At 44.9% G+C, this 14,525-nt stretch overlaps 1 protein-coding gene across 3 annotated transcripts in view; it reads left to right on the top strand.

The window, feature by feature from the left end:
- rps6ka1 (ribosomal protein S6 kinase a, polypeptide 1) overlaps nt 1–14,089 on the top strand; it is a 120,180-nt gene extending 106,091 nt beyond the window's left edge. For all 3 annotated transcript variants that reach the window (XM_024146220.2, XM_024146221.2, XM_024146219.2), the window contains 8 exons: nt 4,849–4,974; nt 5,378–5,467; nt 5,601–5,759; nt 6,118–6,279; nt 7,734–7,810; nt 7,966–8,083; nt 8,697–8,834; nt 13,318–14,089. In XM_024146220.2, the coding sequence (XP_024001988.1) occupies nt 4,849–4,974; nt 5,378–5,467; nt 5,601–5,759; nt 6,118–6,279; nt 7,734–7,810; nt 7,966–8,083; nt 8,697–8,834; nt 13,318–13,440 (993 nt within the window). In that variant the 3' untranslated portion in view covers nt 13,441–14,089. The remainder of the gene's footprint in view (nt 1–4,848; nt 4,975–5,377; nt 5,468–5,600; nt 5,760–6,117; nt 6,280–7,733; nt 7,811–7,965; nt 8,084–8,696; nt 8,835–13,317) is intronic.
- The last annotated feature ends 436 nt before the right edge of the window (nt 14,090–14,525 follow it).

Genomic DNA, 14,525 nt, shown 5'->3' with positions numbered 1-14,525 from the left:
CTGACGCACCTGCGTTGTCTCTGTCTGCCAGACGCTAGCCGAGTGAACAGTCCGTAGCTCGGTTGACTGAGGTCCTTAATGGAATGGGGTGTGGGTGTCTGGACGAATATTAAAAAAATAATAAACACATTGATTGTTGTGTTTGTAAAGCAGTTGTAGCCTTGCTACGCCATGATGGCGTAGCAGTCAGACGTCTTTTATCCTCGTCTTGTCATGTCCCGTGTATAAATCGTGTATATCTTTTTATATATTTTTTCTTAACCTCAACATACTCTCCTGCAATCCGCCTCACCGAATGTGGTATGGATCTGCTATTTTCTTCACTTTTGAACCAAAACCCCCAACAGAAGCTAGCCAGCTAAGTAGCTACTAGCTAATAGTCACCTAGCCACTGCTAGCGGTCATCAGCTACCTTTTAGCCCGGACAACTCGAGCCAGTCTGCACAGCGCGACTCAAACCAGAGCAAATCGGACATATTTTTCTCCGGATTCCTACCGCAAGCTCTGAACCTTTTCACCTGGATCATCGCAGCTAGCTAGCTGCTATCCGCGTGGCCACTCCTGGCTAACGCCTCTGTCCCGACGCAAGAACCAACTAGCCTGGAGCTAGCATTTGCTAGGCCTATCTCCCGGCTAGCCGAAGAGGTCCATCAGCCACTCCTTGGGCTACAATACCTATTTTGCCAATTGGCCTGGACCCCCGCCTACCCATCATGACTGGACTACTGACGTAATTCGCCCGAGTTTTTTTTTCCAACTGGCTCCTCTGTCGCGACGTCCCCTGAATGCCCATCTGCTAGCCGTGGCACGCTAGCTGTCTAGAGCATATCTGTCTGTTAGCTTAAGAGGCCCATCGGACAATTTCTTAGCCCACTATACCTATTTTGCCAATTGGCCTGGACCCTTTTACCACACGGAGCCCTGATGATCCACGACGACTGGTCTGCCGACGTAACAGCACGAGGGAGCTATAACTGACTTCTTCTGTCGCGACGTCCCTCTAAGGCCTTTCTGCTAGCTTGCTAGCCCCAGCCCGCTAGCTGCCTGAATCGCCGTGTCTCTGGCCCGCCGAGCCACTCACTGGACCCCTATGATCACTCTGATATGCATGCCTCTCCCTAATGTCAATATGCCTTGTCCATTGCTGTTTTGGTTAGTAATTATTGCCTTATTTCACTGTAGAGCCTCTAGCCCTGCTCAATACGCCTTTGTTAACCCTTTAGTTCCATCTCCCACACTGCACCTGGTGACTGCACCTGGGTTAAATGTTTCTAGAGACAATATCTCTCTCATCGTCACTCAATACCTAGGTTTACCTCAACTCTATTCACATCCTACCATACCTTTGTCTGTACATTATGCCTTGAATCTATTCTGCCGTGCCCAGAAACCTGCTCCTTTTACTCTCTGTTCCGAACGTACTAGACGACCAGTTCTTATAGCCTTTAGTCGTACCCTTATCCTACTCCTCCTCTGTTCCTCTGGTGATGTAGAGGTTAATCCAGGCCCTGCAGTGCCTAGCTCCACTCCCATTCCCCAGGCGCTCTCATTAGTGGACTTCTGTAACCGTAAAAGCCTTGGTTTCATGCATGTTAACATTAGAAGCCTCCTCCCTAAGTTTGTTTTATTCACTGCTTTAGCACACTCTGCCAACCCGGATGTCCTAGCCGTGTCTGAATCCTGGCTTAGGAAGACCTCCAAAAATGTCCATCCCTAACTATAACATTTTCCGACAAGATAGAACTGGCAAAGGGGGCGGAGTTGCAATCTACTGCAGAGACAGCCTGCAGAGTTCTGTCTTATTATTCAGGTCTGTGCCCAAACAATTTGAGCTTCTACTTTTAAAAATCCACCTTTCCAGAAAGAAGTCTCTCACCGTTGCCGCTTGCTATAGACCACCTTCTGCCCCCAGCTGTGCCCTGGACACCATATGTGAACTGATTGCCCCCCATCTATCTTCAGAGCTCGTGCTGCTAGGCGACCTAAACTGGAACATGCTTAACACCCCGGCCATCCTACAATCTAAGCTTGATGCCCTCAATCTCACACAAATTATCAATGAACCTACCAGGTACCACCCCAAAGCTGTAAACACGGGCACCCTCATAGATATCATCCTAACCAACTTGCCCTCCAAATACTCCTCTGCTGTCTTCATCCAGGATCTCAGCGATCACTGCCTCATTGCCTGTGTCCGTAATCGGTCTGCGGTCAAACGACCACCCCCATCACTGTCAAACGCTCCCTAAAACACTTCAGCGAGCAGGCCTTTCTAATCGACCTGGCCCGGGTATCCTGGAACAATATTGACCTCATTCCGTCAGTAGAGGATGCCTGGTTATTCTTTAAAAGTGCTTTCCTCACCATCTTAAATAAGCATGCCCCATTCTCAAAATTTAGAACCAGGAACAGATATAGCCCTTGGTTCACTCCAGAGCTGACTGCTCTTGACCAGCACAAAACATGCTGTGGCGTACTGCATTAGCATCGAATAGCCCCCGTGATATGCAACTTTTCAGGGAAGTTAGGAACCAATATACACAGGCAGTTAGGAAAGCAAAGGCTAGGTTTTTCAAAGAGAAATTTGCATCATGTAGCACAAACTCCAAAAAGTTCTGGGACGCTGTAAAGTCCATGGAGAACAAGAGCACCCCCTCCCAGCTGCACACTGCAATGAGGCTAGGAAATACTGTCACCACCAATAAATCCGCGATAATTGAGAATTTCAATAAGCATTTTTCTACGGCTGGCCATGCTTTCCACCTGTCTACCTCTACCCCCGTCAACAGCCCTGCGCCCCCCCCCCCCCCCCCAGCAACTTGCCCAAGCCTCCCCGTTTCTCCTTCAACCAAATCCAGATAGCTGATGTTCTGAAAGACCAGCAAAATCTGGACCCCTACAAATCAACAGGGCTAGACAATCTGGACCGTCTCTTTCTAAAATTGTACGCCAAAATTGTTACAACCCCTATTACTAGCCTGTTCACCCTCTTTCGTATCGTCTGAGATCCCCAAAGATTGGAAAGGTGCCGCGGTCATCCCTCTCTTCAAAGGGGGAGACATTCTAGACCCAAACTGCTACAGACCTATATCTATCCTACCCTGCCTTTCTAAGGTCTTCGAAAGTCAAGTTAACGAACAGATCACCGACCATTTCGAATCCCACCGTACCTTCTCCGCCATTCAATCTGGTTTCCGAGCTGGTCATGGGTGCACCTCAGCCACGCTCAAGGTCCTAAACAATATCATAACCGCCATCGATAAGAGACAATACTGTGCAGCTGTATTCATCGACCTGGCCAAGGCTTTCGACTCTGTCAATCACCACATTCTTATCGGCAAACTCAACAGCCTTGGTTTCTCAAATGACAGCCTCGCCTGGTTCACCAACCACTTCTCAGATAGTGTTCAGTGTATCAAATCGGAGGGCCTGTTGTCCATACCTCTGGCAGTCTCTATGGGGGTGCCACAGGGTTCAATCGGAGGGCCGCCTCTTTTCTCTGTATTTATCAATGATGTCGCTCTTGCTGCTGGTGATTTTCTGATCCACCTCTACGCAGACGACACCATTCTGTATACTTCTGGCCCATCTTTGCACACTGTGTTAACTAACCTCCAGACGAGCTTCAATGCCATACAACTCTTCTTCCGTGGCCAACTGCTCTTAAATGCAAGTAAAACTAAATGCATGCTCTTCAACCGATCGCTGCCTGCACCTGCCCGCCCGTCCAGCATCACTACTCTGGACGGTTCTGACTTAGAATATGTGGACAACTACAAATACCTAGGTGTCTGGTTAGACTGTAAACTCTTCTTCCAGACTCACATTAAGCATCTCCAATCCAAAACTAAATCTAGAATCAGCTTCCTATTTCGCAACAAAGCATCCTTCACTCATGCTGCCAAACATACCCTCGTAAAACTGACTGTCCTATCGATCCTTGACTTCGGCGATGTCATTTACAAAATAGCCTCCCAACACTCTACTCAGCAAATTGGATGCAGTCTATCACAGTGCCATCCGTTTTGTCACCAAAGCCCCATATACCACCCACCACTGCGACCTGTATGCTCTCGTTGGCTGGCCCTCACTTCATATTCGTCGCCAAACCCACTGACTCCAGGTCATCTATACGTCTTTGCTAGGTAAAGCCACGCCTTATCTCAGCTCACTGGTCACCAGCAGCACCCACCCGTAGTACGCGCTCCAGCAGGTATATTTCACTGGTCACCCCCAAAGCCAATTCCTACTTTGGCCGCCTTTCCTTCCAGTTCTCTGCTGCCAATGACTGTAACGAACTGCAAAAATCACTGAAGCTGGAGACTCTATTCTCCCTCACTAGCTTTAAGCACCAGCTGTCAGAGCAGCTCACAGATCACTGCACCTGTACATAGCTCATCTGTAAATAGCCCATCCAACTACCTCATCCCCATACTGTTATTTATTTGATTTATTTTGCTCCTTTGCACCTCAGTATCTCTACTTGTGCAGAAGTTGAGTGTGCATCTATCACTCCAGTGTTTAATTGCTATATTGTAATTAATTTGCCAATATGGCCTATTTATTGCCTTACATCCCTTATCCTATCTCATTTGCAACACTGTATATAGACTTTTTCTATTGTATTATTGACTGTATGTTTATTCCATGTGTAACTCTGTTGTTTGTGTCGCACTGCTTTGCTTTATCTTGGCCAGGTCGCAGTTGTAAATGAGAACTTGTTCTCAACTAGCCTACCTGTTTAAATAAAGGTGAAATAAAAGAATATATAAAAAAATAAACTGTGTGTGTGAGATGCTGTAACCGATACAGTAGCACTCATTTCCCTATGTTTTCTGTTTGCTGCAGCAACTCCATGGGAAGAACCTGTTGTTCAGCGATGGCTACGTGCTGAAGGAAGACATCGGCATGGGCTCCTTCTCTGTCTGCAAGCGCTGCGTCCACAAAGCCACCAACACCGAGTACGCCGCCAAGGTCAGAACACGCGCACACACACACACACACTTCTCTGTCTGCAAGACCCGCGTCCCCAAAGCCACCGACACAGAGTAACCCGCCAAGGTACCAAAACATACGCTGTAGCCTCCCTCTCTCTGGGTGTATATCCTGAAATATCAAGCAAATCACTCTCCCCAGTCCCACACGTTTTATTCGTCCATCTTGTGGGGTGCTGAATCATTGTGAATACAGTAATTGGACATAACTCTCTAAAAGATGCATTTTGAACAGTTTATGTTGAGTAAGTTATTCAGATCTGTCTTTTTGAAGAGTGCTGTTCTAATCCTTTCATATCTCTTGTCTCGCACCGTCTCAATCACGATGGTTTCATAATGGGGTGTTTTATAAAGGCGCCTGTTGTATTATTGTGCACTACCAGGTGATTGACAAGACCATGACGGACCCCTCAGAGGAGATCGAGATCCTGCTGCGATACGGCCAGCACCCCAACATCATCACCCTGAAGGATGTGAGTGTACACTGACACACACACACACACACACACACACACACACACACACCATCACACGGAAGGAAGTGAGTACACGCACACACACCAGCACAGACTGAATCATCCTTCATGTGTTCCTTCCATCCGTCAGGTGTATGACAATGGGAAGCAGGTGTATCTGGTGACAGAGCTGATGCGAGGCGGGGAGCTGCTGGACCGGATCCTCAAACAGAAGTTCTTCTCAGAGCGCGAGGCCAGCTCCGTGCTCCACACCATCACCAAGACTGTCGAATACCTCCACGCACAGGGGGTGAGACAACGCTCTACACACATACTGTAACATACTGCTGAATATGGGCTTGAATGAACTTTGTCTTAACAAGAGTTTCTAGATATTCCTTTATCCTTTTTCCTATGTTGTAATATTCTTACTTTAAACAAATATTTATGTCACAGTATTATCACTCGAGGCAAATAATGTACAACCAATATCGTATCTCCAAAAAGTCCATTGGAAGTCAAATGTTGAAGTAACAGTTGAAGATGTATTTTTGTGTTAACATTTGACCCTTACTAAGTTGTCTTTCAATCCCCTCTCTCCTTCTCCCGCTTCACCTCTACCTCTCCTCCCCCTCCGTTCCTCATTTCTCCACCTCCCTTCTCTCCAGGTGGTCCACAGGGACCTGAAGCCCAGTAACATCCTGTATGTAGATGAGTTGGGGAACCCCGAGTCAATCAGGATCTGTGACTTTGGTTTCGCCAAGCAGCTGAGAGCTGACAACGGCCTGCTCATGACCCCCTGCTATACCGCTAACTTCGTAGCCCCGGAGGTAAGGCCCGGGACTGTGTGTGTGTGTGATGACGATTATGATTAATACCTGTATACCACACATTAGGAACACCTTCCTAATATTGAGTTGCACCCCCCTTTTGCCCTCAGAACAGCCTCAATTCGTCGGGGCATGGATGCTGGCCTTGTTAACTCCAATGCTTCCCACAGTTGTCGATTTGGCTGGATGTCCTTTGGGTGGTGGACCATTCTTGATATACACAGGAAACTGTTGTGTGAAAAACCCAGCAGTGTTGTAGTTCTTGACACAAACCAGTGCGCCTGGCTGTGGCGGTCATGATATTTTGTCAGCCGGTTATTGTCATGCAAACATCTGCCGGGTTACGGTAATTTACCGTTAATGAACATAAACACCTTTAACGTCTCCAGGTCTCCACGCATACAAGCCGCTGGTGCATCTACATTTTTTAAAAGTATAATAAATCAATTGAACCTACAATAAATCCATTATTTATTTTAGGCAGGTCTAAAGAAACATTATTAAGAAAATGTATTTTATTCGAAGAGCTTAGGAGTCGGCCAACTGTATGTTATCAGGCTGTAAGGCTTGTTATTTTAGCAGACAAGATATGCCATTATTTTATATTATATGATTTTCTATTAAGAAGAATATAATTGAACTTAGCTGAATAAAATAGAAAGGATATTTTTCCCATTTCGGAGTGAGAATGCACATATGAAGTGGCTATGTTGAGCGTAAGAGTAATAATTTGAAACGGGTCCTATAGCCGACGCTAGATTTAGAGTTGCTTGGCAACTTTAGTTGTGAATGATACAAACCATAGAAATCAAAATATACACTATATATACAAAAGTATGTGGCCAAATTAGTGAATTTGGCTATTTCAGCCATACCTGTTGCTGACAGGTGTATAAAAATGTATCACACAGCCATGCAATTTCCATAGACAAACATTGGCAGTAGAATGGCCTTACTGAAGAGCTCAGTGACTTTCAATGTGGGACCGTCATAGGATGCCACCTTTCCAACAAGTCAGTTCGTCAAATTTCTCCCGTGCTAGAGCTGCCCCGGTCAACTGTAAGTGCTGTTACTGTGAAGTGGAAATGTCTAGGAGCAGCAATGGCTCAGTTGCGAAGTGGTAGGCCACACAAACTCACAGAACGGGACAGCCCCTCTGAATGGCACACATACACAATCCATGCCTCAATTGTCTCTAGGCTTAAACATCCTCCTTTAACCTGTCTCCTCCCCTTCATCTACACTGATTGAAGTGGATTTAACAATTGACATCAATAAGGGATCATAGCTTTCACCTGGATCCACCTGGAAAGAGCAGGTGTTCTTAATGTTTTGTATGCTCAGTGTAGCGTCCTTGTCAAATTCTAGAGCGTATAGCTTTTGGGCGCATAGCTTTACCCCGGTGATGCACGATAGCCAACATTGCGACGTATTGCTCTATCTGTGTGTTCCAGGTGTTGAAGCGTCAGGGCTATGACGAGGGCTGTGATGTTTGGAGTCTGGGTGTCTTGCTGTACACCATGCTGGCTGGGTGAGGAACACACACACACTACGTACCACTCATACATCTGTGCACTATATTCCACTCCGCAGGGCATCTACATCCAACAAAATGTAATCGTGTCACTCGCGTGCATACACTCTCTCATTTGACTTGTCCCATGTGCTCCCTCCCTCCCTCTTCAGCTTCACTCCGTTTGCCAATGGGCCCGAGGACACTCCAGATGAGATCCTGAGCAGGATAGGAAGCGGTCACTTCACCCTGACCGGAGGCAACTGGGACGCCGTGTCGGACGCAGCCAAGGTACAGTAGGACTGACTGGGACTTGCTGGGAGACTTGAAGTGAAACAATAGTGGTTTAGTTTGGATTTCAAGGATAGAGGTGTACAGTATATAATATGACACAAACCCATCAAACCGGCCTCTCGAGTGGCGCAGTGCTGCATTGCAGTGCTTGAGGCGTCACTACTGACCCAGATTTGATCCCAGACTGTGTCATAGCTGGCCGTGACCGGGAGACCCATAAGGCGGTGCACAATTGGCCCAGCGTCGTCCTGGTTAGGCGAGCGTTTGGCCTTCCGCGATTTCCTTGTCCCATCGCGCTCTAGCGGTAGTGGCGTGCCGGGCGCCTGCTAGCTGACTTTGGTCGCAAGCTGGATGGTGTTTTCTCCGACACATTGGTGTGGCTGGCTTCCGGAATAGCGAGCAGTGTTTCAAGAAGCAGTGCGGCTTGGCAGGGTCGTGTTTCGGAGGACGCATGGCTCACGACCTTCCCGAGTCCGTAGGGGATTTGCAGCGATGGGACAAGACTAACTACCAATTGGATCACGAAATTGTGGAGAAAAACGGGTAAAAGTACAACAAAAACATCAAACTATTAATTTCTTCCTTCCTGCTGTGTGTTCTTTCTCTATAGGACCTGGTGTCTAAGATGCTCCACGTGGACCCCCACCAGCGGCTGACGGCCATGCAGGTCCTCAAGCACCCCTGGATCGTCCAGAGGGACAAGCTGCCCAACAGCCAGCTGCAGCACCAGGACGCCAAGCTGGTCAAGGTACTGGATTGATACTATAATGTACACTATGCTGTGCCCACTGGGAAATCCAGGGTTGGGAGTCAACTCCGTTCTTGTTCACATGGTGAATTTCTATTTCTATTGGACACAGCTGACAATGCCATTACAGTCCCGAAAAGTATATTCCGGAATAAAGCAATGTGACCAAACTTTTTATTTTAAAGGTATATTTTATGCTTTATTGGATAGAGGAGAGACAATGGGAAAGATGGATAGAGAGTGTGCTGAAGTGGTCGTGGGCCGGATTCGGACGCATGCTGCAGCGGTATATGTGATCCGGAGGCAGCGGTTTAGTCCGTTACTTTGTATAATTCCATGTGTATAACTTTGTAGTGCCTGCAGCGCTTTATTTGGAAATCGGGAGGTGACGGAACAAAAAGTGGGCACGAGGGGGTCGTGACCTGGGGAGCTCTGAGGTACCGGAACACGAGAAGAAAAAAATTACCTTTATGATACAGCATTGCATGCATGTCATGGCATTTGCGTGGTGACATTGAGTAGAATAGAGGCACTTACAGAATTTGCACACATGGGTCAAAAATATATTGTAGCCTTTTATAAAAACATTTCATGTCATTTTACTTAACTGGAGACTTTAGTGAAATATTTTTTAATACCACACAAATGATCGAAATGACAGGCTACTTTGACACTGACGGAGAAATACAAAACAGCCTTGTCTTGAATGCAACAAATAGCGGAGACAAAATATTGTACAATATGAGGAGGAAATTATAGTCCTAATCAAGTTCAAGTGTCACTCACCAGTGATGCTGTTCGCTCAATAGGCCTACAGTTGAAGTCGGAAGTTTACATACACTTAGGTTGGAGTCATTGACCCGTTTTTCAACCACTCCACAAATTTCTTGTTCACAAACTATAGTTTTGGCAAGTCGGTTAGGACATCTACTTTGTGCATGACACAAGTCATTTTTCCAACAATAGTTTACAGACAGATTATTTCACTTATAACTCACTGTATCACAATTCCTGTGGGTCAGAAGTTTATTAAGTTGACTGTGCCTTTAAACAGCTTGGAAAATTCCAGAAAACGATGTCATGGCTTTAGAAGCTTCTGATTGGCTAATTGACATCATTTGAGTCAATTGTGCCTGTGGATGTATTTCAAGGCTACCTTCAAACTCAGTGCCTCTTTGCTTGACATCATGGGAAAATCAAAAGAAATCAGCCAAGACCTCAGAAAAAAAACTCCAAGTCTGTTTCATCCTTGGGAGCAATTTCCAAACGCCTGAAGGTACCACGTTCATCTGTACAAACAATAGTACGCAAGTATAAACACAATGGGACCACTCAGCCGTCATACCGCTCAGAATGGAGACGCGTTCTGTCTCCTAGAGATGAACTTACGTTGGTGCAAAAAGTGCAAATCAATCCCAGAACAACAGTAAAGAACCTTGTGAAGATGCTGGAGGAAACAGGTACAAAAGTATCTATATCCACAGTAAAACGAGTCCTATATCGACATAACCTGAAAGGCCGCTCAGCAAGGAAGAAGCCACTGCTCCAAAACCGGCATAAAAAAAAGTCAGACTACGGTTTGCAACTGCACATGGGGACAAAGATCATACAAAGCCCTGCCTTCAATCCTATAGAAAATGTGTGGGCAGAACTGAAAAAGCATGTGCGATCAAGGAGGCCTACAAACCTGACTGTTACACCAGCTCTGTCAGGAGGACTGGGCCAAAATTCACCCAACTTATTGTGGGAAGCTTGTGGAAGGCTACCCGAAACGTTTGATCCAAGTAAAACTATTTAAAGGCAATGTTACCAAATACTAATTGACTGTATGTAAATTTCTGACCCACTGGGAATGTGATGAAATAAATCATTCTCTCTGCTATTATTCTGACATTTCACATTCTTAAAATAGTAGTGATCCTAACTGACCTAAGACAGGGAATTTTTACAGGGATTTAAATGTCAGGAATTGTTAAAAACTGAGTTTAAATGTATTTGGCTAAGGTGTATGTAAACTTCCGACTTCAACTGTATTTGGGAATTTATAAAATATGTTGGGAGCCTACAAACATACACGTCTAATTTTCAGCAGGAGCCATTTGCTTTCCAACCCATGCTTTTCCCACAATTGTATTCAAAATATTGCGAAAGGCCTGTTTTGGCAGCTGTTCAGACGGCCACAACTCAACAATCAGTTGATTGATAGCCTATTTGCAGCGTGTTACCAACTGTAGGCTATGCCTTGTGATTGGGCTACATTATACAATCCACAGCTATTTATTTCTAGCAATGTCTATCAGAGCAGAGGGAGGGATCATAGAAATGTAATTTCATTCTAGTTCAATGAGATATACAAGCTCGTTTCTCTCTCACCAAACCAACGGCCACGCATTGGTCTCTAGACTTCAATGTTGCACAAACCTAATCCCTGGCCTGGCCCAACCGTAATCATTTCTCAGAATATCAGGCGCGGGCTGGAAATATGTTTTCACATGACATTTGGGCAGGATAATTAACGAGGAGGCATCTTAATACACTCTGATTGCTTTTATTCAAATTGCCTTCTCTTTCAAGTTAAAGCTGCAATATGTAACTTTTTGGGAGACCTGACCAAATTCACACAGAAATGTGAGTTGTAGATTTGTCATTCTCATTTAAAGCGAGACATATTCTATGTGGGCTATTTCTATGCTTCCCAATATTACATTTCGTTTTTTGTGTCTTTATTTTCAGTTTTGAACACCAGCTTCAAACAGCTAAAAATACATTTCACATCGGTTTAGATGGCAAAATGATTCTCTACGCTGTACTAGAATTTTAGAAGCCAGGAAATGGCAGAGCGATTTCTGCATAGTGCACCTAAATTATCTTTCATGCCACAAGATGTACCGGATCCGGTCAAATAGGTTCCGGAATGCAACTGTCTTAAAGAGGTGCCAGATCCTGTGTGTGAATGCAACTGGACCTTCTTATGGCTGCAATCCCGTCACCGGGATCGATATGACAGCAGCCAGTGACAGTGCAGGGCGCCAAATTCAAAAAACAGAAATCTCATAATTAAAATTCCTCAGACATTCATGTGTCTTATATCATTTTAAAGGTAATCTTGTTGTTAATCCCACCAAAGTGTCCGATTTCAAATAGGCTTTTCAGCGAAAGCACTACAAACAAATATGTTAGGTCACCACAAAACCACAATAAGCACAGCCATTTTTCAAGCGAAATATAGCAGTCACAAAAAGCAGAAATAGAGATAAAATGAATCACTAACCTTTGATTATCTTCATCAGATGACACTCATAGGACTTCATGTTACACAATACATGCATGTTTTGTTTGATAAAGTTCATATTTATATCAAAAAATCTGAGTTTACATTGGCGCGTTAGATTCACTAGTTACAAAAACATCAAGTGATTTTGCATAGCCACATCGTTTCATAAATGTAGATGATAATACAAGTTATACACATGGAATTATAGATACACCTCTCCTTAATGCAACCGCTGTGTCAGATTTCCAAAAAACTTTACAGAAAAATAAACCATGCAATATTCTGAGACGGAGCTCAGAACAATAGCCAAATTAGCCGCCATGTTGGACTCAACAGAAACCAGAAAATACATGATAAATGTTTCCTTACCTTTGATGAACTTCATCAGAATGCAGTCCTAGGAATCCCAGGTCCACAATAAATGCTTGATTTGTTAGATAATGTCCGTTATTTATGTCCAATTAGCTACTTTCGAATTGTTTACCAAACGCCCTAACCAAAGTCTCAAAGCGCGTCCACTATAACGTGACAATGTCCAAAAGTTCCGTTACAGTCAGTAGAAACATGTCAAACGATGTACTGAATCAATCTTTAGAATGTTGTTAACATACATCTTGAATAACGTTCCAACCGGAGAATTACATCGACTTCAATTGACCGATGGAACGGAGCTCACTCTCACGTGAACGCGCCAGTTCAATGCGTGGGCACCTCATGGAAGTGATTACTCATTCATGTCTCCTTCGGCCCCCCTTCACATTAGTCATCAGACGAAGTTCTATTGACTGTTGACATCTAGTGGAACCCGTAGGAAGTGAAAACCCATCCATATCTCTCTGTATTTTCAATGAGCTCTTGGTTGAAAATCTGGCACCCCCAGAAAATATCCAAACAGGAAGTGGAACTTCTCAGATTTTTGCCGGCCATATGAGTTCTGTTATACTCACAGACATAATTCAAACAGTTTTAGAAACTTCAGAGTGTGTTCTATCCAATACTAATAATAATATGCATATATTAGCAACTATGACATAGGAGCAGGCCGTTTACTCTGGGCACCTCTGTGCACCTTTCATCCAAGCTAGTCAATACTGCCCCTTCAGCCATAAGAAGTTAAAGAGGTGCCAGATCCTGTGTGTGAATGCAACTGGAACTGTTTGTCCTCCAAACTGATATCTTGACATTGCACTACCTCTTCTCTTCTGACAGGGGGCGATGGCGGCCACCTACTTGGCCTTGAAGAGCTCCCAGCCCACGCCGGAGCTGAAGCCCATCGAGTCTTCGTTCCTGGCCCAGCGACGTGTCAAGAAGCTCCCCTCCACCTCTCTGTAGAACCATGTAGACCCCCAGACTCTAGCTAGAACACCCCCAGTCAGTCAGTACAGCAGTAAGTCACGGGACTGAAGAGACAACCTCAGTTTAACCAGCTAAGGACCACTGACTGTACTCTGCTGTAGTCACCTCCCCCTGCCTGTGATATCAGTCGTCTCAGTTTCCTCCTCGATAGGTGTGGTCACTGGCTGTCAATCACACCTGGACTAGTGACAGGACATGACTGGGGATAAGGAGGCAGTGGGGTAGCGGCAGGTTTTGACAAATGTGTTCGCAGTATATTTTGGATAAGAGTTGTGTGCGAGTCTTGAGTTTGCGAGACAACCTGCTACCACAGAGGACGTGGATGACCGCTGTTGATGTTTTGGTAGTGTTTCTGTTCTGCTGTCGTTTTGATTGGCTCTCCCCTCAGCATCACTGTGATTGGCTGCCGCTCAGCTCTCTGCACGTCCGTCTTTCTGTATGTCTGTTTGGTGTGTCGTTCTCGCTCCAGTTGATTAGCTTTACGTAGTAGTAGGCTACTGCCAAATTGATTTGTTTCTTGTTTTTCCATTGGGAAAGCTTGAAGGGACTATGGCACAAAATGAGATCAGTTCATTGCTATCATTCTCCTATTTTGTAATGACCATTAAAATTAAAAAATATTTTGCCATAAATGAGACTATACCAGAAGTAGCAATTCTGGGTAATGTAGTCGCCGCTAATGTTTTTTTCCAAGCTGAGTGTCTCACTGTCCATTTGCATGACTTACAGTGAGTCCAGTCCTAGGGAAAGTTGCAGGAAGTTGTTTGCATGGTATGGTCCAGTGTGGCGTCATGTCGCTTTGTCCTTCTCTTATCTACACTTTTCTTGGTGACCTTGCCGATTCTGAGAAGAAAAAAATAATAAGATTGGAGATATGTCCAAATATTTTTATTGTAAAAAAAAAAGTAAAATGAATAAGAGTATCTGTAATGCCCTAAACAAGTTGGCATGTTGAAATCTATATTCCGTTTTTCACCCCATTGTGTTTTCTTCTTGGATATGCATATTTTGAATGCTTGTCTGTCTTGTGTTCACTTTTGTTGTTGCCTGTTATGTTTTGT

Source organism: Salvelinus sp. IW2-2015, unplaced genomic scaffold (assembly GCF_002910315.2).
Source record: "Salvelinus sp. IW2-2015 unplaced genomic scaffold, ASM291031v2 Un_scaffold16326, whole genome shotgun sequence".
NCBI lineage: Eukaryota > Metazoa > Chordata > Actinopteri > Salmoniformes > Salmonidae > Salvelinus > Salvelinus sp. IW2-2015.
The sequence above is the reverse complement of the archived record's forward strand: the minus strand, read 5'-3'. Positions and strand labels throughout refer to the sequence as shown.